This window comes from Triturus cristatus, chromosome 7 (genome assembly GCF_964204655.1).
Source record: "Triturus cristatus chromosome 7, aTriCri1.1, whole genome shotgun sequence".
Lineage (NCBI taxonomy): Eukaryota > Metazoa > Chordata > Amphibia > Caudata > Salamandridae > Triturus > Triturus cristatus.
Genome location: NC_140590.1, coordinates 1,097,891,858 through 1,097,917,838, shown reverse-complemented (window position 1 = coordinate 1,097,917,838; position 25,981 = coordinate 1,097,891,858). Strand labels below are relative to the sequence as shown.

The 25,981-nt window shown below is 41.3% G+C and overlaps 1 protein-coding gene across 1 annotated transcript in view; it reads left to right on the top strand.

Moving 5' to 3' along the window:
- LOC146811153 (uncharacterized) overlaps positions 1-25,981 on the top strand; it is a 224,270-nt gene that overhangs the window by 15,229 nt on the left and 183,060 nt on the right. The window contains exons 3-4 of the mRNA XM_085618217.1: positions 2,078-2,143; positions 14,608-14,667. Coding sequence (XP_085474343.1) covers positions 2,078-2,143; positions 14,608-14,667 — 126 coding nt within the window. The remainder of the gene's footprint in view (positions 1-2,077; positions 2,144-14,607; positions 14,668-25,981) is intronic.

The following is a 25,981-nucleotide window of genomic DNA, read 5'->3' as shown; positions in this document are numbered from 1 at the left end:
ATGGTACCTCACTTGTGTGGATAGACCTAGTGCCCATGGCTGGAAACAGCCCAAAAAGCAACATGGAGACATCACATTTTTCCACTTAAAATGGAACCTCTTTTTGCACCCCCAGGTGCTGCAGCACCTGGGGGAAACCTAGCAAACCTATACATTTTTGCAAACTAGACACCTAGGCGAATCCAGGATGGGGTGACTTGTGTGACTTTCACTAGATTATGTTACCCTGAAACCCTTGCAAACCTCAAACTATGTAAAAAATAACACACTTTCCTCACATTACTATGATGGAACGTTCTGAAATCTGCGTGCATCCTTACATTTTCACCTACCCCGCATTCCCCAAAGTCATTCCACGGCAGGGAAGGAGACATCAAAATTACCTATCACAAAACGCCATGGTTTTACAAGGGGGCCACAGCCACCTGGATTTTTTTCCACGGCTTGGTGGTCATCTAGGGAATCTTACCAAACCCAGAAATTTCTGAAAACTAGATACCCAAGGGAGTCCAGGGAAGTATGGCTTGTATGGATCTTCCAACATTTTCTTCCCAGAATCTACTGCAAACCTCAAATTTTGCTAAAAAAAATCTCATATTCGTCACATTTCTGGTATGGAAAGTTCTGGATCTGTGTGCATCCACAAACATCTGCCCACCCGGCATTCCCCAAAGTGTCCCAATACAAATGGTACCTCATTTGTGTAGGTGGGCTAAGTGCCCATGGCAGGGAAGGGCCCAAAGCTTATTGTGGAGACATCAAAGTAGCCTATTACAAAGCAACCTAGTTTTGCAAGGGGTTCACCTGAGTTTGTCTGCCATCTAGGGAAACCTACCAACCCCAGAAATCTCTGAAAACCAGACACTAAGGGTAGTCCAGGGAAGTATGGCTTGCAAAAATCCCCCAACATTTTTTCTACCCAGAATCCCCTGCAAACCTCAAATTTAGCTGAATAAATCTCAGGAACATTCTTGCGTTGCAGATTTACTTTTCATGGTCACAGGTCATCATACCAGAGAACAGAGAGATGTATCTGAATGGGTCCCATCTAATTCCCAACTCTACAGAAATGCATGCGACAATAAGGGATCGACGCCTCTAGATCTCTGACAGAATTGTTTATAGGTGGGAACAGAAATGCTCTTTCAGTATTATTATTTAGAGAAAACTGCATACAAAGTGGTTTATGGGCAATTCACCTTCCTATTAATCAGATGTTGTTTCGATTTTCTGGTCATGGTAAACTTTTCCTGCAGTCTAAATCATTCAGGATCTTCTCTTACATCATGAATTTTGAGAAAGGTTCAGAAGTGGTCTGGCAGTTTCAGATATAGATCCTCATTTTGAGGTAGACTTACACAATTTTGACAAAATACAGAGCAGCACATAAAGCTGCTGACCAGTGTTGCGGCAATGGGAAAGGCAAAAACAGTGCTTGATCTTTCCAGCACCATAGTGAAAAAGTGTGCGTGTTCCTTGAAGCATTTGTTTTGTACTGGAAGGCGATTGTTTCAGAAGAAAATCATGCTTTAATACGTTTCCCTCTTTGTAGTTGTGCAGTACTTTCCAGCACACAAGCAAAGTTTGAAAAGTATCGAGAAAAGTAAACTTTTCTCTTACCTTACACTTACTTTAAGAGGCATACGTTTTTATCTCAAAACATAGTCTACCACTGTAAGTAGATAGGTTTTTACATCAAAACTCATGGCTGGTTAATTGTAAATGTATATGTACCATCCATTTGAATGAATTTAACAGAAAGTCGCCCAAAGTAGCTTTATACTGCTAATTTGCGTTACTTTAGCCACATTTCAAACACAAATTAGGAATTCATGGTGGTCTTGGGAGTCAAATACTAGGAGCAAACCCAACATGCAGGCAGCAAAATCTGTGCTCATCAAAAGCAAAAAACACTTTAAGTACCTGTTTCTGAAATAAAAAAAAAAAAGGTTTTGCAAAACATGAAGAATAAAAAGTACCAATAATGTTGCAAGGTAAAGTCATTGAACAAACAAACTGTTTCATATAATGTTTGGAGAATTCTTCTGACCACTTTGTTTCTTCATCTCTTTTGTAGTTAGGCCCTACCCTCCAACAGTTATTGTGCAAGCTCAGCGAGCTCGGCTGCGCACTTGAGGAGAAAGTAAGTTTGATTTTTATTTACTTCTATTTACGTACAGTCTCTAACTTTATTTGAAATGGTGCCTCAGATCATAGCGATTAGAAATCAAGCATGACAGGGATAATAAAATTAATGGATGGCCTTTACACAAATGTATGTTTTTTATACTTTTAACAAAAGAAGGGATTGATTTGGGATTGCACAGGTTGCTGACCCCCCCACCCTGGTAGAGGAGTGCCCTTCATGCCACATGTTGTTGGAGATCTCTTCAAATAAATTGCTTCTGCTAATGTGATGGAAGTACTTTTTGCAAGCCTGAATCTGGATGGCTGCCATAATTTGGCAAATTCCCAGCATTTTGTTCTTTAGAAAGAAACCCAGCACATGCGTTTATTTCTGCAAAATAACAAAACAATGGGCCTGATGTACAAAGGACTTTCTACCTATTAAATTGTTATAGTTGATTTCTGTGCCCACGTCAACTATACTTTGCCAGGCCATAGCAATCACTCTGATTCATGCTAGTGGCAGGACTTGTTCTGTTAAATCTGAAGCAGGTCTTTGTACAGCAGTTTTTGCTTTGACATTCTGCTTGAGGTGCTATGTACCCTTTGACTTTCCCTGCTTTCCCCCCACTATCCAAACTTTTGCCAGTTATCATTATCTTCTTTTTCACTTTTTAAATACAAGACAATAGTCTGTCTTTGAATCTTGTAGTGAGTGCTTTGACAACATAAAAAAACATACTCTGTTTTTTTCTGAGCACACTGTCTTAAATCTTGTAATCACATCTTCAAAACTATCAACTGTAGTACCTGTGTCCTGTTCTGCAGCTCCTCCTATTATCAACTCTTCATTTTCCCTAGTGTCCTGTTCTGGACCAAAGAAACAAAACTGGGCATCATCACAAACCTTTCTCACCTCTGCCACATTACCATGCAAAAGTGCCCTCTTCAATTCTTCTAAACATAAAGCAGGAGTTTTCACAAAGTACAGCCTCCTAACAAAAGGTTGCATTGTTGAGTGGTGTATAGCTATCATCCTGAAAAGATAAAAGGTGCTTTGGCACACTTTCCTTGATAAACATGCAAGGTACTGTCCCTGTAAATTTGTAAGCTTTATAACCTTACAAGGATCCAATACTTGTAAAGTACTTATTTTGTGTTTGAAACTTCACCTTTGAAAGATAAGTAGAAATATTCTTAATATATCAATGGACTGCTGTCAAATACTACAAACAGTACTACAATTCCATTTGTATATAGGGGTCTGATTGTGCGATCCCTGTACCTCTTCTGCAATAACTTGTGTTACATTTCTAGGTACAATCACCTCTTTCACTATAGGAGTGCCATTCTTCATTTCATAATATTGTCCTGTTTTATCAATAGCATGAACTAATGTGTTATCCTGGAGATAGCTTTCTTCATCAAATAAATGCTCTATGCTAGAAGTATGTATATATTCCCCACTAAAACCTATACAAAAGTTGTTTATATCCCCTAATCTTTTCTTCTGGTTTTGTCTCCTCATACACAACACAATTTTAACAAGTCTTCATTCTATTTATAATCCAAATGAAAAGATTCCTCTTCAAAGCTAAGGCCTTATCACTACTCCCTCAAATCTTTCTTTCTGCTTCAGTGCCTCTCTCCTTCTACTGAACTTCTTCATATTTTTCAGTAGATTTACAACCATTCCAATACAAAACATCCTGGTTCTTATTTCCTTAAACTGATTCTGTCTCTTGGTTAAGATGTGTCCACCTTTGTTACATTATTTCCTGTCCTTGCACCATACAATTTTTCCACTCTTATTCTTTATCATAGTTTGGTTTTTACTTTCATTATTTTGTAATCTTAGCAAATGGCTGCGTACATTTTAAAGAAATGTCTTTGTTCTCTTACTAGTAGATCTTTTTTCTTTCACCACTTATTCTACATTTTGCCCCTTTTGTGTCTCGGTTCTGCATAGACCCTCTAGTTGCTTGTGTTGCTTTTCACTCCAAGTTTTTGTGGGCATTCTAACTGTTTGTAGTTATGTAGATATTGTTCTGTAAAAAAAGGATATTTACAATTTTATTCTAGCCAACACACCAACTACTTTACTCCTGACTTACACATAATACAAAAACAGTTTTTATGTTATCCTGCAGTTTTAAATATGCAGTTAAGCTGGCTATATAACTACATACGCTTACTTCAATATACCAAACACAAACCAAAACACAAAACTCAGGGGTATTTGTACAAGAACAGCCGCTAACTAACGCTAACGCTAGTTAGCAGAAGTTTTCTTAACGCGGCCTATCACCAAAAACTATCACCCTGTTAGTGATGTATTCACAATATGTCGCTAAATGGAGATAGTTTCAGGTAGCCACGGTGAAAATTTCCACTATCACTAGTGTGAAGGCGATACAAATTCTGATGTTAGTGGGTGAAAACTGACGAAAGGCCCAATAGCGGCAAAAAAACTCACGTTAGGCAGCCCAATGCTTCTAAAGGCAAAAATAGCCTATAAGTCCACCTCCAAGGAAAAATAGGAAACAATAACAATGGAATGCAGAATGGAGCAGCTAGGACCAAGTGCAGCACAGATCAACAATCCCCCAAAGTCCACCAACAGCCAGGATCACCAGCCAGAGTCCCAGAGGAAGAGGAAATGCAGGGCTACAATCATGGAAAGAGGTGCATCGCTGGGGAAAACCAGTGATGCATCACTTATTATTTCGCACTCCTTGCAACACCATAGCATCTAAAACTTTGAAAAGCCAGCCAGTCTCTGGTGTCCGGAGGCCTCGCTGGGCCTGCGCATGGGACCTGGAGTAGGATGCAGAGGTGCTGTGGATTTGCTGGGCCATGGCGGTAGACATTGAGGCATAGGCAATCAACCTTACCTGGTGGTGAAGTCTGCCAGGTCTCACGGAGACACATTGCTGACCTGTGTGAGAAGACCGCCTGGTGCCTATTTGAGCTGTGATTGGTAGAGGTGCTCCTATGTACCAACATAGGGAGGTCTGCATCTCATACCACGCACCACCACCACACTGGGATGCATGGAGGAGATTACCAATGGTGGCCCGTGCCTCTCTGCATCACAGGCCGGAGTATGTTGCACTGGCTGGACGCTGGGGAGGGTGAGGCCACTGAGCTGCACCAAAAATGTGTGGCAGGAGCGCTGCAATTTCACACCTAATGGGGCCCTCTTGCATCACCTGCATTGGGAGGTTCCCCAGTGGACTTGGTGGTGACTGCTATACCGAGGCTTGTGAAATACCACCTGGCTGAGGCTCTTGCTGGGTGAGTCCTGCTGGCTGTTGGAGAGAGTGCTGCAGATTGCGCAACGATGCCAATGTCCAGGTGAGGAGAAGGCGGGACATGTAGTGGAGAAGGTCCGGGGGTCGAATCGGCCCAAGGCCAAGCACCTGTGGGTGACCACCCCCTGTGGCGGGTCCTCCCCTGTGGCAGAAAAGCGTCACCCCACTGCTTTCAAGCAGTGCAAGAAGAGAAAACATAACATGATTTTCTGATGTACTCATGCTATATTTACTTTGCTGGCAGGAGGGTGTGTGGGGCTGCTCTACTCACGGAGCAGGTCAAGGGCGGAGTGGTATGCCCACTCAAGTGTGCAATGACTGTTTGGTTGGCCCTCTCAAGCCGCCCAAAGCAGTCATGCACACTTCCCTGTTTGCAATGCAGGCTGCATTACAACCTGCATGAAGTACATGCCCACCCCTCCAGCCCCTAACTAAACGCCCCTTGTCACGGCGCTCAAGAACAAATACAATGCCGTATTGCAGCATTGTTATTGACTTAGGGAAGGGAGCCTGGCTGCCTGCTCCCTGTTCCTGGAAGCAGACTCAGGAGAGCAGGAGCACAGAAGACACAGGACCCAACCTCGAGGTAAGAATTATTAAAAAATATATTTACAACCCACATCCCCGCCCCCTCCAGTGTCCTTTCCCAGCTGTCAAGTCCCCCCATAGCACCACTTAATGGGGGCTGTTTGCCGCCATGTGCAGCGGGTGTACCAACGGAAAGCCCGTCTGCATTCGTCCGCCACTGGACTGCACCCAGCAGCAAGGACCCTTCCTTTCGAACACTCCAATGCTACAACGCTAACACCCCTGGACACCACACCGCCTGCCATCTAGCAGCACTGTAGAATTCTCTTGCACCCTGCTCCTATCGAAACTGCAAACTCACCTTCTGCCACATCAGTACACCAGCGCCTCGTGCCACCCAGCCATCCAACAACACAGCTGAATGGCTCAATTTCATCATTCTCAAGGTGTGGTCCCTCCAAAAACATGCAACAGAAATCTGGGACCAACTCAATGCCACCTATTCAGACATCTCCTTCTTCACGGAAACCTGGACCAATCTCCGCTCTGGAACGGACATCGCCATCATCATCCTTGACGGCTACAAATTCACCTGCATGGACCACCCCGACCACACAGGAGTAGGCATTGCCATTGTCTATAAATGCAGATATGTCACAAAATCACAAAAAAAAGCAGACAGTCAATGCCCACCGGCACATTAAAAAATTATAACTATAGAATTCCATTTGAAACATTGCACTGCATATATTACTATATATAAATGCTTCTTTAAAAGACATGTTTAAACTCATGATTTTGTACTGAGTTTCTTTAAAAAAAATCTTGGATTTTTTTTTTCAGTTTTCATGGTTAGTTAGGGCCTCAAGATGATGTCATTAGCAGCGATGATCGCGGCTTTCCCATAAAGTGTAAAACACATCTATTTACACATATTACAGTATTTTACACACTAGGGGTTTATTACTGTATTCTCTAGAGCCATGTTTTTGTAGAGAGTTTGTATAAAAACCATCTCTCAAACCTATTTTCCATTTCATTCCAGTCGCATTGATATCTGTAATACTGACCATCACAAATATGTTGCAAAAATACAAAGCAAAAGCAGGAATTCATTAGTCACCAATAGACTCAAAAGTTATAACTATATAATTCATTCAAACCATTACACTAGATAAATCACTATCTAAATAAACTCTAAAAAATCATTTATCAGTCTCTCAATATCTCTATAACAGTGTGTATTTATAATTCACTGGGTATGTCACTTGCTGCAAAAGTCTTCAACTAGGTCTGAGACTGGGTATATAATTCTGTGAGTGGGTGCGTCAGTAGCATCATGAGCCTTTCAGTGAGTCTGTGAGTGGCTGCATAAGTGTCTCAGTGGGTCTGTCTATCAGTGGGTGTGTGAGTGCAAACATAAGTGTCTCAGTGGGTCTGTTATTCAGTGTGTGAGTATGTGAGTGGCTCTGTGAGTTGTTGCATGAGTGTCTGAGTGGGTCTGTGACTGGGTGCATAAGTCTCTGAGTAGGGCTGTGAATTGGTGCATCAATCACTCAGTGGGTGTGTCAGTGGAAACATAAGTGTCTCAATGGGTTTGTGCGTGGGTGTTTAAGCATGTGAGTGGGCCTAAGAGTGCATGTATGAGTCTCTGAGTGGGTATGTGAATTCGGTACATGACTGTGATTGGATCTATGAGTGGGTGCATACATTTCTGAGGAGGTCTGTGACTGGGTGCAAGAGTCTCTGAGTGGGTCTATGAGTGAGTGCATCAACCTCTCAATTGGTGTGTGAGTGGAAGCATTAGTCCCTTAATAGATCTGTGAGTGAGTGCATGAGTCTTTGAGTGCATCTTGGAGTGGTTGCATGAATCTCTGAATGCTTATGTGAGTACACACATGGGTCTCTGACTGAGTCTGAGAGTGGGTGTATTAGTGTCTGATTGGGTATGTGAATGGGCGAGTAAGTTCCAGTTTGAGTCTGTAACAGTGACTGGCAATAAAAAAAATGAATTTCGGACACATAATTTGTGTCACCAACACCCCTATTTCTCAAACATGGGGTCAGAGTACCTCCACCCTGACCTATTTTTTTTGTTAGCGTTTACAGATATATTTTTCAGCCCTGGGAACAGTTCCTGATCGATAAAATGGTGGCTGCAACTTCCTGTTCAGGTTGCGTCCAGCCAATAACCATGATCACTGTGAAACCATCACAAAATATCAGTGACCAGAGATATCACTATTTTGTTTGGATTTAATGCCACAAAAACTACTGAATGTATTTACACCAAATACCCAAAAGGCACTTCCTCGAACCAACATCTACCTCCCTGGCAAATTTTGTGTAAGTCCGCTCAGTGGTTTGGGCTGTAGGTGTGGCTAAAGCATCCTATGGGAAATTACCAGTACAAATGTACCCCTATTTTGCACCCCTATTTTTCAATCCCTACTACACACATCAAACCCAAACTTTCCATGACATGCAGAACCCACTTTGAAACTTTTTTCAAAATTTCAAGAATAGTGGTCAAACGACTCCAAAGTTATAGGCAAGCCAATAAATGCTTTTTCTATGGAAACTAGATCCTAACTATAACTACATATATATTTATATGTATATATATCATAAACTGAAATTGCGTACACTGGAGTGGGGTATACTGGAGTGCTAAAGAGTAGATTAGCATAAAGTTTAGTGGTGTACAATGTGCTTAAGTAAAGTGGGGTGTGGTACAGTGCATGGCTGTAAAGTTTAAATGGAGGAACATATAACAGGGGCAGGAGTTTGGCAAAGGTTCACAGACATTTATCAAACGGGTGCAAAGGTATTACAGGGTTTTTTTTTTAAACCCCTATCCCTGGTGACCCTAACTATAAATACAGAGTACAGCTACAGCTATTTGCCACACTACACTAACTATTACTCGCCTCTCTACCATGCACTGTGTTCTGGCTAGAAATATAATTTCTCATGTCATTAGTGTTTTATGTTCTCCAATAACTTCACAGGCTATAACTTAGGTAATATCCAAGGGTGTAGGTAGTGCATGGAGAAGGGGTGAGTTATAGTTAATGTAGTTTGGTGAGTGAGGTGACAAGACTGTGTACGGAGGTGCGTGAATGATATTACCTGAAAGGTGGTGTGTAAGTATACATTTGAGTGAAAAGTATGGTGTACAGTAATATGAACATGGTGTGTAAATGCTAATTTCAACATTTGGTTGTGCATTGTAAGATGTGTCGGTTAGAAAGGAGTGCTGTGTCAAGTGAAAGTTCCTTTTCAACTCACTCATTTGTCCATATGAATTCTGCAATACCCCTTTATAACAGGTTTGCAACACTACGAAATCTGGAAGCATGCGACTGACTAAACAATTCCTTAAAAACACCATCTGATCCAGATAATACCAACAACATAGCAATAAATAGTTAATGATTTAAACTACTTAAAAATTATGTCCTGGAATAAAGTGGACTATAATCAGAAAAGAGCTGACCCTGATTAGCTAGCATTGGTACTACAGCATGATATCATATGCTTCCAAGAAACATGGGAAATTGGTGACATCCATATAGATGGCTATTCCTTCTACCTCACCCTTACACCACCCTCTGCTGCTGGTCGACACAGTGGGGGACTATTAACCCTTGTGTCTAATGCAGTGGGACCTAAGATAAAGATGTTTGTAGCCACCTCACCGTACTATCAACTACTATTATGTGAAGTATCTAAAGAGCAGGACTGGTGCTATTGGATTATTATCAATTTCTACAACAACAACTTAGGTATTAATATGCCAACATTATTTTCCCCCCTGGAAAGGGATATTAACCTGCTCATTAATTCCCATCCCAAAAACCTTGAAATAAACCGTGTGTGTGATTTTATTTCCCATAACTGTAGGCAGATGGCCACTACAGCCTGTAATATGATTGATAATTATGGGGAGAGGCCTCTTCATTTTAAACATAATGAGTATGGATATTGTCTTAATAGACTACTAATAACCCTCAATCTTGAGATTATTAACCCCCCCCAACGATACCACAGGCCAGTTACATTCTACGTTCTCTTCTGGGTCCTACTACTCAGTATAGGACTATTTACTGACCTCTGCGATTATTAGAGCATGTTTCTTGCATACAAAAATATCTTTTTATGCTTTTATTGACCATACGGCGATCACTACATATATCCAATTTGCCCAATGACCAAAATCCACTCAGAATCCTTTACCTCGACCCCTTATTGGTAAGAAAAATTGAGTCACTCTAAAATTGGAAAACGTTAATACCCAACATTTTATTGGAGTTGTTCTGTTTAAAATGAAAGAAGACATTTATTAGTGCTTAGATTTAAATCCATTTGATATAACAACACTTTTAGCCTTTAATCACATTTTAGTGGAAATCAAATGAAAGTATTTTTTGTCCAAAAACACACAACCCACAAAGGTAGGCAAGGTAGTTTATTGGTGTTTGTTCAAAAGCCCTAAGATTACTCCATACAGCTTTGCGATCGATCTCATGAGACATCACCCTGGTGAGATCCCTTTGCTATAAATACAAATCGGCAAGATCAGCAAGAGTACGGGCATTGAAAAAGGAGGAATGGGAGAAATTACGAAAAACAGCCGTAATGCTAGATAGCAAAGGGTTCTGGAGTGTAATCAATGCCAATTTTTTAATAGTAAATACAGACATTACCCTAGATATGCATGTACCGAAAGACATCTTGGTGGCCCACTTCAAAACAGTATTTAGAAATGATGATGAGGTACCCACTTTGCCTACACCTCTTACAAAGCCTCCTACCATTTAATCTTGAATTAATAAATCATGCCTTGACACAGTGCACTAGGCTAAAAGCACCGGGCCCTGATTGAGTCCCAGTAGATTTCTTCCTAGATAACCAGGAACTTTGGGACCCACTCCTTACTAATGTTTTAATGTCATAATAAGGATGGGTGTATTACCCTCTTGGAAGAAGACAGGTATAATACCTATTTTTTTAAAACGGGATATGGCCAACCCAAAAATCTACAGACCAATCTTGTTATTGGATTCTACGGCCAAATTATTGGGCTGGCTTCTTTTTAAACAGATTGGAGGACTGGGCTACTGAAAGGAATATCATAATTCCCTCAAAATATAGGTTCAGACAAGGAAAGGGAACATTCGACCAATGTCTAAATCTTAATTTGATCATAGCTAAATATATCACAATCAAGACCGGCCATTTGTACATGGCCTTAGTGGACCAGTTGGCCTCCTTCGATTTTGTTGTCCATTCCAAGTTGTGAAGTGTTATGGAAGAAATGGAAGCCGACGTAACAATATGCAATGTTATCCATGGTATGTATGCTGACACTACTGCTTGCATCAGATATGGTAGAGAGGGTGAGTGCATGAGACACTTTTAACATTACCCAAGGAGTCAGACAGGGATGCGTTCTTGCCCCATTTTTATTTGCCTTACACATGAAGACCCTGAAGGGATCCACTAGGGACGTCCCCAGTGTAACTCATCCCCTATTTGCATTCCCTATTATGCAGATGACTTGGTGCACATACCGGCAGTGCAGTTAAAAAACTTATAGGGGATTATATAAACTTTATTGGGAACCTGGCCCTAAAAGATAATGAATCAAAGTCTTTTGTTCTTGTTGCAGGCAAAAAGTTTAAGAATTATCCCAAAATGTGTATCAAAGGGGGAACGCTTGAGGTTGTGGACTCTTTTTAATTACCTAGGGGTGACGTTTGACCAGGAGAATAATTGGCAAAGTATGGTAATCAACAGGGGCCTGCAAATGGAAAGAACCATTGGAGGGCTCTTCAGCTTTATACAAAGACTTGGTTCAAAACCAACTGACACTATAAAAAAGATTTACCAGGCAAAGGTAGTGTCAGTTGCAACATATGGGGCAGCTATATTGGGCCTATGAGATATATCTAAACTCCAAATTTTAGAGGATAACTTTTTGCGGAGACTAGGTTCTCTTCCACAACCCTGCTCTTCATATAATATAAACTGCAAATGTAATTTCGCCTATATTACAGACCGGATTTGAATTGTCCCTATCTTACTTTGGCATTCAGTCTGGAAAAAAGAAAAACTCAATCTAACCAGGGACATTGTAAAAGATTGCCTGAAACCAATACCTTTTAACACAGAGGATAGATGATTTCATATTTTCATATTTAACATCAGTCTCCAACTATCAGCATAGATACATACTGCTGCAAATCCGGTTGCAATATATTCCCTTGATGCTAGGCCATCCTGCCAACACATATTCTAGTAATGCACTGCCACCTTGTCTATGTGATGGTCAATCCTCCCAGAATGACCTCAATTTCCTGTTCTTTTGTGACTTATACGTGGATGAAAGGAAAAGATATATTCTACCACTCATGCGTAATCTCAGTTTTAGCCAAAGACACCCAGCGTTGTATTATCTTCAACTATTGTCACACCCTTTTGTTTGATATTGTGTAGCCTCATTCCTCCTGTCTGCCATAAGAAGAAGAAATATAATAGCACATTAATTGAACATGGATGATTGTTTGTTTACATAGAGAGAGGGGCGATGCAAAGGATGAATGTCATAATTATGAGATACCTTTTACAATTTGTACAATTTTAACATTGCTAACGCTCTGCACATCATTCGATATTTTAATATTCATATTGTAATTGCTCAATTGTTCTTAAAATACTTTTTATGCCATATTTAGGTGCCGATTCCGATCCTGGAGAAACCGGGTATGAACCGTCGGACGGAGCATTTTCTCCGTCCGACTCGTACCCGGTTGTAACACTTTACAAATATGCAAGTACGATTCGCACGGAAATACTATTTCCGTACGAATCGTACAAAACACCGACCGACGAAAATTAACATACAAATGTGATCCGGGAAAGCGCCGACGTGACGTCGGGACGCATGCAGCCTGCGTTTCACGAACCAGGAAGTACGATTCGTACCCACAGCAGTCCGGACGGCAATATTTTTACGGCACCCAAAAAGTGCAGGGAAAGCGAAGTACGCCGCGAAACGACCAGAATAGGGGGCCCGGTACGCGCCGTACCCCCCCAGCCCCGGTAAGTACGCGCTGAACCCCCCCAGCCCCCGTAAGTACGCGCCAAACCCACCCCAGCCCCCATAAGTACGCGCCGAACCCCCACCCGTGTATGTACACCCCCGTACGTATGCACCGTACCCCCACCCGTGTATGTACACCCCCGTACATATGCACCGTACCCCCACCCGTGTATGTACGTACGCACCGTACCCCCACCCGTGTATGTACACCAGTGTACGTACGCACCGTACCCCCACCCGTGTATGTGCACTGGGGGTTTGTGCCGTACATACACGGGTGGAGGTATGGTGCATACGTACACTGGTGTACATACACGGGTGGGGGTACGGTCCGTACGTATGGGGGTGTACATACACGGGTGGGGGTTCGGCATGTACTTACGGGGGCTGGGGGGGGTTCGGCGCGTACTTACGGGGGCTGGGGGTGGTTCGGCACGTATGCGGGCACATGTCTCCATGGTTGCTATGGGAGTTCGGTCCGTACGGTGTTTTTTCCATACGGTTGTAACATCGGACGCACGGGACGGATCGTACTTGCGCGCTCGGACTTCACTTTTCACATTTGTACGGTAAATCATCCGGGGACATGTCGGACACATTTTCCGACCCGAGGACGTGTGGGGAAATGTTCCCAATGCCATTCGTATGGACTTTTTCCCATACAAATCGTACTTGGCAGTTTGTACGGCACTTGTACGATTCGTACGGAAAAAAATCCGGATACGATTCGTACGGGGGAATTTTTTCCAGGATAGGAATCGGCCCCTCGGTGTCAAATTAAAGTTATAATGACTGACTGACTGACTGACTGAGTGTGTAGGTATTGCATAAATAATTCATTTAAGAGGCAAGTATAACTATTGAATTTTTAATGTTTGTGGAGCTTAATTTAGGTTTGTACACCCAACCTAACAAAAGCTTCACTAACTATAACTGATGTGTAATTTAGTTTTTTTGTGTGTGAAATGCGTGTGTGTGTGTGTAAAAACAAATTCCATGGTGGTACAGACATTTATATCCTATGAAGTATTTCAGCTCCACCGAATCTTAATCACATGGAGCCATGTCTGATTTCAAATGCTTAAATGATACATTAAACTACCACAGTAGAACAAATAGAGTACCATTTTCTCATAGATAAACAACACTGATTAGTGAATAAAGAACTAAAAAAAAATATCCCAGTGATATTGAAGCTTATAATAAAGTGATGCAAGTTAAATTCACATATATAAATAGAAATTGAAATACTCGCATAAATTATTCACAAAGAAAACAATGATATCAGCTCCACAATCCATATTGGAACATGTCTAGTACCCCAATCAGGATGAAGTATTCATATAAAGGCAAATGCATAAATCACCAAAACTCTCTCAGAAAATACGTATCTGATTACTTTTTATCTTTCCTGGTATCTCTCCCTCTTCCCTCTTTATAATATTATGTATAAGTATAGCTATGCATTGCAAAAATGTAATTTTATTCTTTATTTTCTGGATAGTCAACTCTCTTATCTTTCTCTTTAAGGATCCGGAAAAAGCAAAGGAAAGGACAATAGCAGTTTTGGAATCAATACAGGCCTTGATTGTAAGTCATCAATATTTTATTATCCATTCTTAAAGATTCAGTGTGCATATATGTCAATTGAAGGAATGACTCCAAGAGTCAGGATTCTCATCCAGACAATACTCACACCCTATTATGACTTTGATATCATTGAAATCTTGGAAGTCTAAATGTTAGCTCTATTAAATGGAAAAGTACAATATTGTGCATTGGCCATTCGTATGATTTGTAATGCCATCCCATGCAAGTACTTTCACTAGATGTCATTATTGTAGCATATGTCTTTCTACTTTCATGATGTTCCATTCGTCTGTGTATTGCAGCAATACACACAGACTTTAAACAACCATTGCAATGCAGTCATTACAACACACTACTTTTACAACATGACTGCATTTACATTGCATGCCATTACAACGCAGGCATTACAATGCATGTCACTACAACGCATGCCATTACATTGCATACCATTACAACGCATGCCATTACAATGCATACCAATACCAGGCATGCCATTACAACGCTTTATAAGGTAAGTAATGGTGATTGTTTTTGTTTTAGGGTGGGTATGGGCTTGGGGGTATATGGGAATAGTGATTTTTACCCCTACACTATCCAACACTTACCCTACTGTTACACACATTCGAGTGGGAATAGTAATTTTTACCCCTGCACTATCCAACACCTACCCTACTATTGCATTCACTGGAGTGGTAAAAGTATTTTTTACCCCTACACTATCCAACACTTACCCTACTGTTACCCTAAAAGTATTATGCTTTGTAATGGTATACATTGTAATTGAATGCGTTGTAAAGGTAGTTTCTAAAAATGCGTAGTATGGCATGCGTTGTAAAAACATGCAATGTAATGGTAGTTGCAATGTAAAAACTGCATTGTAAAAGCATGCGTTGTAAATGTTTGCGTTGTAATGTCATATATTCTACCCAGACACAAGCAAGCACAGCCACACATATTCAAGCATGCACTTTTACACATTAATACATGTATTCACACAAATGCTGAATGAAAGGGTGAGTTACTAAATACTTAGATTGACAACCACTTGAAGAGTGGGTGATTTGTGTATGATTTCAGTAATTTTCTGAAAACACATGGCACATGGGTGTCATAACACCTTTCAGAGGGCTGGGGGCAAGCAGGAGCTACTGGGACCATCCATATGGGTTAAGGCCTTTTACTCCTGATGTCCTGGAGCTCGGGTTTCTATTGATCCTGATCAGCTAAGCCTAGTACCCCTTCAGCACTTGTCTGTCAATAGTAGTGTAGGTCGAGCCGCCCAAGGCTTTTCAGGGGCTAGGTAGATGCATCAGGTGAACACAGTCTAACAACTCAAAATATGTTCAATAGCAGCAATAAATGATTGTCCATTCAAATCCTTGCATTTATATACAATCACAAAGTATAACATGGCATACACAAATAATACACACTGTCTCATGAAGTTAGGGCTCTAGTGTTCAAAAATGGGTCCTTGAGTCCACTTACCTCTCACTACTGGTAGTTGCTATTCCCCATTCGCTATAGGTGACATTCAAGTGAAGCCCCCATAGTAATCAAAGTCTCAGGAGTCTCACTCCGACTCTTCCAAAAGTCAAACATGTTCCAGCACCCAAAGCACTATGTAGCAGAACAAAGTTCTCTGGCGCCTTACGGATTAGTCTTCTAAGCTCCTACAGGGGTTGCTCTACTGGAGTCCTTAGAAGCATTTCTGCATCATACGTTGCAGAGGGCTGCAGCAGATGCTGATGGTGAGTAGAACTCAGCTCTGCATGGACAGAGGAAAGGCTTCCATGGTGCTTCCTCCGGTGAGGCAGTAAGTTCCTCTGATCCTCCTGGTGGGGGAGACAGTCACTTGGCTTTTGATCCTCTGTTGGAGCTCAAGCCCGCACATGTCAGCACAGCACCCTCTCACCTCGACAATGGCTCAACTAGGCAATGTCCCTTGTTCTTCGCAGTTTACCCATCCGGTGTATGGTGTCAATGACCTTAATCCACACACTGGCAACAGCTCGATCAGCATGGCAGTACATTTGTTTTCATGGAAGTCACTATAGCAAACAGGGTCCCTGGCTTCACTTAGCACATGGACTATGGCCCCATCGGCGTGACAGTAATCATCATGATAGCGCCCTCTGACAAACGGGGTCACTGACTTCACTCTGCACATAGGCTAAAGCCGCGATTGGCATGACAGTAATGTTCACAGCGGCCCCTTATGACATACGGAGTCACGAACTTCACTCTGCACATGGGCTACGGCCCAATTATTGCAGCAACTATTTACTCACTTCTCACTGTGGTGATCGCCTTGCCAGGATCCCGTCTGAAACACTCTCCCTCCAAGCACTCTCCTGATCTTCATTGGGCACATTGATCTTGCAAAACAGACATTGAAGGGTGCTCCAAGCTCCAGGGATAAGTGGTCTTGGATTCCTTTAGTGATGTCCCAATACCCAGTTGGGAGGCTGGCAGGCCTTATCCTCCATCACAGGCAGAAGTATTACAGAGCTACCCTCCTCCACAGCCCAACTGACTGTTTGACATTTGACAATTTTGGGGGCATCAAGCTCCCCTTCCTATAGTCCATTTACAAACACAAAAGGTGATTTAGAGGCTTTGAAGTTAGTATTGGAGGAGTGCTTCCCCAATATCTATCCTGCTTTTTCACCAGAAAGCAATCTATCACATCAGGAGTGACTCCAAATCTAATAGCAGTACAACACAGGCCATTGGAGTGACCAGAGGGTCATATCTGGATGTCGGCCAGAGTGGTATGTTCATCACAATGCCTACACCAAGCCACAGCGTTACTTTTTATGATTCTTTTATCTACACCAGCTCCTCCCTCAGATGTGCCCAGGCCACTTTCCAGTCACATATCCCTGAACCAAAAGCTGTTTGAAGTGTACTAAAGAGCCTGGCTCTTCTTCTTCCAGGGTGTGTTTCCCCCAGCTCTCAGGAATGCAGTAATATACAAATCTGTTGGGGAAAATACTTCTATTTCTACATGCTTCTCCAGTCAGTCCTGGGTCTCTCAAATTTGAATCCAGTTTGTATCCTTGGCAATAAAGGGAAAGCTGAAGGTGACAAACAGTGGGGTTCCTACTACTCAGGGTATAAAACGTACCACCGTTGGTCACTCTTATTTGACATTGTTACATTTTTACAATGCTCAATACCACCCAAACAATCTTAGCACATTCAGGTCATGGGGTTGTTACTAAGAAAATTGCAGGGTACTAACATACTATCAGTGGACATTGTGGTGGCTAGAGACTTTAATGTCCTTTTGTGTGGGGATCTCAGGGTGAGGGGGAACAGGAGGTGGCTACAGCCTGTATGTTACTATCAAGCCATCAATTTGAACATACACCCCATGAATTGTAAATATTTCTTTATATTGTGAAACGTTTATGGTTCTTTGAAACAAAATAAAGGTATTTCTGACTTGACTTGAACATATACTTCAAGTTTTTTGCTGAACAGATTGTTGATTGAGTTTAATCTAGTATTTATCCTGGAGAAGATTGCCCCTACTGTGAGAGCCTTATATCCAACATTTATAGGGCAGGGCTGTGAGATATTTATTGACTGTTTGTACTTTGCTCTTCCCACTAATTACTAAGACAGAGATACCTATGAGCCCCTTCAGTGACAATAAACCAGTGTGTATGTGTTTAGGTCAGTCCACCTTGCTTCAAAAATGCCCAGTGGGATCAGGTGGTATTACTGCCATTATGTGGCGGGGGAGGAGATTGACATGGTCTCAGTTGGACCCTGATATTCTATAGGGCATTATATACTCGCTATTAACTCAGCGTTTTTCTGGAGGATAGCAGTTTGCCTGGGGATGTTTTGGGGTATTTGCCTTTATATCCAAAGTGACGTCTAGTTTTCTGGAGGCCCAGTTATCTTGTGGCACCAAGGAAGGGGCCAGATGGTTTGATAATGGGTCTATCCAAGCACAAAAGTGGCTTATAAATGCTTTGAGTACCAACCCTGGAGATCCCACTCTTGTGAAAAATAGTCATTTCCAATATAGAGAAGAGCTTGTGCAGAGGAAGAATGTCTTAAGGGACATGGGATGGGAAGAACTGCTTAATGCCAGTACCCTAAGAAACATTTTCAAATTCTGGAAAATTTGTAAATAGTGCATTCATGGCCTCTGAATCCACAGTATTTCTGGGGTTACATATCACAGAGGACAGTTGGGTTTCCTTTTATGAGTAGTGTTTTGTATCTAAGATGTGTCTGAAGGAATGGAGGAGGGGATGTTAGTTGGGACTTCCAAATTGGTATTCTCCCTTTAGGAAGTGAAGACGTGAATAGCAGGGTTAACTAGGAGGAAGGCCCTTGGTCCCAATGACATCTCGCATATGTACATTGAGGATGCCAAAGTATGGGCCCCGGTTTTAGCCTCACTGGCTAATGTGGCAGTGAGGGAGAGATGGCCGCCATCATGGGCTTGTTCTCTTATTATCCCATTCTTTAAAAAGGGAGATAGGGACAACTCGGTGTGTTACAGACTTATTTCTTTCCTTGATTCTGTTGTGAAGACAGTTGGGTGTATGCTCTGGACAGATAGGGGAAGTGGGCTGAGGACAATGATGCCCTACCAGATGTGCAGTTTGGTTGTCGCACTGGGAGTTCATTAGTTGACCAGTATTTAAATATTTTTATGATCTTAACTAAATACACTATGATTCACCCAGATTCTATCCATTTAGATTGAGTTAATTGACGGAAAATATGTCGGCTTATGTTGTCCAAGGGATTGGACCACGATATTGTCCTTGTCTTAAGAGATTTACATATGAATACCGCTGCTTCGGGTCATTATGTTAGTGATTTCAAATGTTCCCATAGATGTTTTATCAAAAGGGGGGTTAGCCTGGGCTGCATTTTGGCCTTATTTCCTTTTAATTTATATATCAATAGTTTGGAATAGGCCTTGATCGACACTGTTGCAATTGCCTGCATGTGGGAGCCCTGTGTTTGCAGGTGCTCTTTTAATTCAGATGATACTATGCTCATGGTAAAAACAGCAAAGGGGTCATAGCCCCTGTTGGAATCATTTGCCAACTTCATGGAAGACATGGATTTGACAGTGAACATTCAAAAATCCTATATGATGGTGGTAGGTCCACGTAAGACTAAGATATGCATCTTTATGTTGGGGTACAGTGCTATCCCAAAGACTGGAGTTCTTTCCTATTTAAGATTGCTCTTTGACTCCCAAATCGTTGGCACCCATTGGTGAACAGAAAAAAAGGAAGATTTCATAAGGGCAAACTCAGCAGTGTGCAATTTTGCCTCTATACTTGGGAGGAGACCAATTCAGGCCCTATTACAATTGTATTTGGCTAAGAGTATCTCTAGTAGTTTAGGGAAGTGAAGTGTGGGAGTTTGTCGATCAGGCTGACTTGCAGTCTCTGGGAAATTCTTTTAAAAGATGTCTCCTATGTGTTTAGCACAGTGCTCTGCCATTTTCAGTTCATGAAGAATTAGGGGTGGGCTATATACAGACTTTGCACCCACTTTCGTTGTGGTTAGACCCATGGCAAAACTAAGCAAGGAGATTTTAAAAGACTCCATGTCCATTGATAGGTCTTTTCAAATTCATTGGCTCAAATATATTAAGGATCTTTCTCAGAGTTTAGGAAAGTGTGAGCTGTATAGCTCACTGTAGGGAATCATAAAGATGGAACGCAAATGGACCAAATCATTTGTTTTTTCCATAAGTCTTCGGCTAGAGAAGAGGGCGCTCTTATGAAACCTTGTATACACAACAATATTTTATTAAAGTCTACCCTTGTTATTAATCCTTATCTTTCTATTGGCACATACAAGTGATTTTTATTGACTAGATTTAAGTTTGGGCTTTTACATTTTTGTGTTGACATATCCCCGGTGGAAGAATTAGGGTCACTCCCTTGAGCTCTGTGACTGTGACGGGTTGTCTCCACAGGATACCCTGCATTTTAAAATATTTTGTCATTTTTATGAGGTTCCAAAGAAGGCATTAATCATACCATTGTTAAAAGAAACGGAATTTCTGACAAGTGTGTACCACTTTCTTGTATTTACAATTGTTACCCGAAGTATTCATTTCTGTTGTGGTATGTTTTCTGAATGGCGCTATGAGATTGAGGAAAACTTTATCATCAATAGATTTTTATGAGCTTCTTTATTTATTTGTTTATATAAACATGTATTTTATTTGAAGTATTTTAATGTCTATGTTTGTGCATTTTTATGGATCTACTGTTGATTTAAGCTTTTATGGTTTTCTGCAAAGAACCGTATAAGGCGTGCTCTGATTTGATTTGAAATACAGTGTCTTCCATGTGTTGTACCATTCACAAGCATACATACAAACTGGCACATCCATGCAACCATGCAGCACTACACACTAAGTTGAAATAGGCTAAGGGTAAGTTAAGCATAGGGACGAGGAAATTTACATGAGAGAGCATGGAGGACTCTCTCCAGTGACACAGATAAAATGTCTTATTCACTTCTGGTGATCATTACAATCTTTGATGCATGGACTGCTTGTCTGTTCATTTTGTTTAAACTTAGCTGCACAGACTTAAAGTATCAAGCTTTTTAGTGTCAGAGAGAATGGGAGGATCAGGGGAAGTGGTATTATGGTTCCTGATGCATTTCAAGATACCGCTGGTGTTGATTTAGGTTGTTCTGAAGCATCCTGTTGGGATAGTAATGTCCCTACATGGTATATGAATATATGGGTGAGTACCTATGACCTGAAGGCCTCTTGCATCTCTACCTAGCACTCTAACTTCTACTTTTGACCCTGGCATCATGCTAATCTACTGGGTGTGCAGTGGCCTAGTCCAGTCATTGAAAAAGTGAGCTACTGTGCTGTGGTCTAATGAGCCACACTACCCGTACCCTCAAAGTGAACAGAGAAATTCTGTGCCTGTTTGGATTATAGCATGTACGAAGTTGGTTGCATAATTTAATGTTTAGTAGTCTTATATCCTTGACCAGCTCTATATATCTGAGTAAAAGTCTGATCCAATCCCTCTAATGCAAATTTCTGCTGAAATGTTAAAACAAACAGCCTTGCATTGACATCCTGTGTGTATGTCATTGTGTGTGTGATTAAATAGTATGTGTGCAGTAGGATTTAACATAGCTTAAATGACGGAACAGTACAACATTCTCAGAGAGTGGAAGTGTATTGCGTATTTTGCTGTGGCTCTGAATGGATATCCAGACATCAAAATAAGGAGGAATGAAACAGCGCTACCTTTCAAAAAGTCAATGAAGACTTTATTATCAAAGAGCTGCTCATTAGTTCTTCCTAAGCAATGCCATTTGGTAGATTGTTTGAATGAAGAGTGGACTGAAGTTTCTGCTGTTAAAAGCAAGTAAGTCTCTAGATCAGGTGTGCCTTTTTGTCTGTTCCTTATTGCTGCTCAGAGGGGCTGATCAAAGCAAGATGCAGAAACCTTATAGTTCTGTGTGCCTGTTTTCGGATTGAAGACCACCCCAATACAACCTGCTGTGAAAAACATTACTTTACATTAGATTGCGTCTGGAGAGTTGACTTAGTAGAACACTTTCAAGATAAACACCTCAAAACAGTTCAGAAGTTTGATATAGTGGATCCACATTGTGCTCAAGAAAAGGCATATGAAAATGGAACCCAGACCACTGCACTTTGTTCTAGTTCCATATTCTCCGAGACCAAGAAAAGAAGGGATCTGCAGAGTATTCGAAAGGCTATCGTGAGATCAAGGTTGCTATTTGACTACTAGCAAGTATCCAAGAAGTGAGGATCATAGTCTGCTCATTTTTTGGATGATCTAGGTGTCTGCCTAAAGCCTAGGAACTTGGTTGACGATTGAGAGGGAGAAGGAATGTGCATGGCCTTGCAAGAAGAGAGACTGCCCAGTTGGACTAGCCCAGCATGTTTCTGCCTGGCAAACCCCCATAGAAAGTAGACTGACTGAGAAAACAAAGCCAGGAGTGACCTGTGCTGTAGAGGGTCTCCTAGTTTCTCTCTATAGTTCCTGGTGAGAACTGTGGAAGTCTACGTACATCAACATATCAGCTGGAGGTAGCCAGTATCAGCCCAGATCAGGGCTGCATCTACCTTGCTGTATATATTGGCTGGCTTTTATCCTTTCTCTGCTCACTTTTAGGGAGCCATTTTTGCCTTTTAATCTAAGCACTAAGAGTGGGTGTGTTTTCCAGCTTTCTTCTTCTCCCCTCATCTTTCCCTCTCATTGTCTCACTCCCAACTCTTCTGTAGTATATTATTCTCTTCCCTTCTTTTCTACTCATCTTCATCCTCTCTTTGCCTCTCACCTCTTCTTGTATCTCTCCTTTGTTCTCAACCTCATATTTTGTTTTTCTTTTACTCCACTCAGCAGTTTTCTTATTTTGCCCCTCGCTTTCTTCTCCCTTCCTCTTTATTATACTCTCCCCATCTCTATTTTCTGTCTCTCATCTTCTTCCGTCTCTGCCTTCCCATTACCCGTCTTTCTGTATCTCCCCATCCCATCACCTTCTGATTTTTACTTCTGCACACCTCTACTTTCCTTGCTCTTTTCATACATACATCTGTACTCAATCCAAAAATATCCCCTTAAACACATGCCAAACATCATATATATATATATATATATTCACTGAAAAAACCATAGGTTTCACACATGTTATAGTTAGCTGGACATTTTACTGATAAAAAACCAATGAAATTCCCCCGTTATAGTTACTGTAGGCAACTATAACTCACGCGACCACAATCCTCTGCTGATGCTAATACTGTATTTAGACACTTATTTGCCCATGTCTTCTTCCATTAAATTTTAGCTATACATATATTACAAATAATTTTTTTTCATAAAGACACATATGTCATCAGCAGAGGATTACGGTCGCGTGAGTTATAGTTGCCTACAGTAACTATAACGGGGGAATTTCATTGGTTTTTTATCAGTAAAATGTCCAGCTAACTATAACATGTGTGAAACCTATGGTTTTTTCAGTGAATTAGCAAGGTTTTTTAAATGCTAATTCCTAACTATAACGTGTGTGAAACCTATGGTTTTTTTAAATGCTAATTTATTTATGTATTATTTTTTATATATTTATTTTACAATAAACTACGTATTAAAAATTAATATATTTTTTTTTTTTGGTTTTCACCCTGCGAATTATTATTTTTTTTTGTAAAAAAAAATTTTTTTTTGTGTTTTTCAGGGTGCGCGCACTGTGCGCGCACCCCCGCGATTTTTAAAAAAAAAACATATTTTTTTTTGCCTTCGGGGTCCTTCAGGGACCCCCTGACAAAGGCTAGGGGGTCAGGAACTCTCTACCCTGCCCCCTTTTCACGTTCGCCACCTTCCTTTTTCACTCTCGCACTGAAAACAAACAAAATGGCGGCCGACACTTCCTGATTTCGACCGATTCGAACGTTGACTAACATGTACCCACCAATCAGAATTACGCTCGCGCACGTTAGGGTGCTCGCACGGTGCGCGCACCCTGCGCGCATATATATATATATATGCTTTTAAATGCTATTTTCTCCGGAAATACTGAACAGATTTACACCAGACCTGCAAAAGGCACTTCCTTGACCTTATGGCTACCTCTCTGCCAAATTTCAAGTAATTCTGTTCAGCCGTTCGGGCTGTAGCTGTGTCTAAAGGTCCTATGGAAAAATGCATGGGGAAAACGCGTTTTGGGACCCCCCTTTTATCTCAGCCCCCGCTTGACTAATCCCCCCGAGACTTTCAGGGTAGGAGCGGAGCGTAGCGCCCCACCTATTTTGAAAAATTCGCGAGGATTCGTCGACTGGCACCAAAGTTATTCAAAATAGAATGTTGCGGATTTCCTATGGAAACGTGGTCCTAACTATAACTACCTACTGGCGACCGCCAGTAGGTAATATATATATATATATATATATTTTTCCTTTCTATCTCTAAACCAATCTCAGTAAATGCAAATAATTACACGTAACATGCTTAAGTTCTGACCATTGTAACATATCCCCCTATTTCCTTTCCATCTAAATATAGCACCCTCCATGTTTCATCATTTCCATCTTGTTACCTCCCAACTCCGCCCTCATCACCGAAATCCACCACAGTACCTCACATGGCAATAAAATCTACAACATACAATATCAGCACAATATATACCTCATCCAGATAGCACACATCTCTGACAATTCCACACATACCCCAATATCAGAGGGTATATTTACTAACGTTTCATACAACGGATCACTGACAGAATATCAGAAACCAAAATATTGTGTGGACAGAAAATGGTGTCAAAAATATTGAGGACCAAACTATCAAGAAGTTAAGTGCAAATAAGTAAGTATAGATTTACTATTCTGAACTCTATGTACATAGAGTTGACTTTTCTGTGCAATATAAACAGAAAGGTTGCACATATCGTAACAATAGCTGCTACGAACCATGCTTGAGATACATACCCTCTATTTGGTTTAAGACAAGCCTAAACATTATATCTTACAAGATTGCCACCATAGTATCCCTTCTAGGACTCTGACTTTCAACTCCTTCACTTTCACTGTCACTGATTTCCATTTACAAACATTATTTAAATAAGGACTGAAATTAATGTATTGTTGACCCTGAGGAAGGCGACCGAGCCGAAACATGTCCATCATCCTGGCTGTAGTGGAATAAACTATTGGAAGTTATAGTTGCTCCAGAGTGCGCTCAGTTCTTTCCTATTGTCAGGATGGACGATAGTGTTTTATATTATCTACTGGCGGTCGCCAGTAGATAGTTATAGTTAGGACCGTGTTTCCATAGGAAATCCGCAACATTCTATTTGGAATAACTTTGGCGCCGATTGACGAACCCTTGCAAAATTTTCAAAATAGGTGGGGCGCTCCGCTCTGCTCGTACCCTGAAAGTCTTGGGGGGATTCGTCAAGCAGGGGCTGAGAAAAAAGGGGGGTCCCAAAACGCGTTTTTCCCATGCAATTTTCCATAGGGACCTTTAGTCCAAGGTACAGCACAAACGGCTGAACAGAATTACTTTAAATTTGGCAAAGAGGTAGTCCTCAGGTCAGGGATGTGCCTTTTGCATATCTGGAGTGAATCTGTTCAGTAGTTCCTGAAAAATCAAAAGTAAAATCATATACATATCTGGGCGGAGCCTAACCACACATCTCATCGTGAGATCTGATTGGCTGTCAGCACTTCATCCAAGAAGTGTTGGCAGCCATCTTGGGACCAATATACATGATAGCACCTCATTAAAAAGCCTTGCAGTTAGTAGAAGGTTTT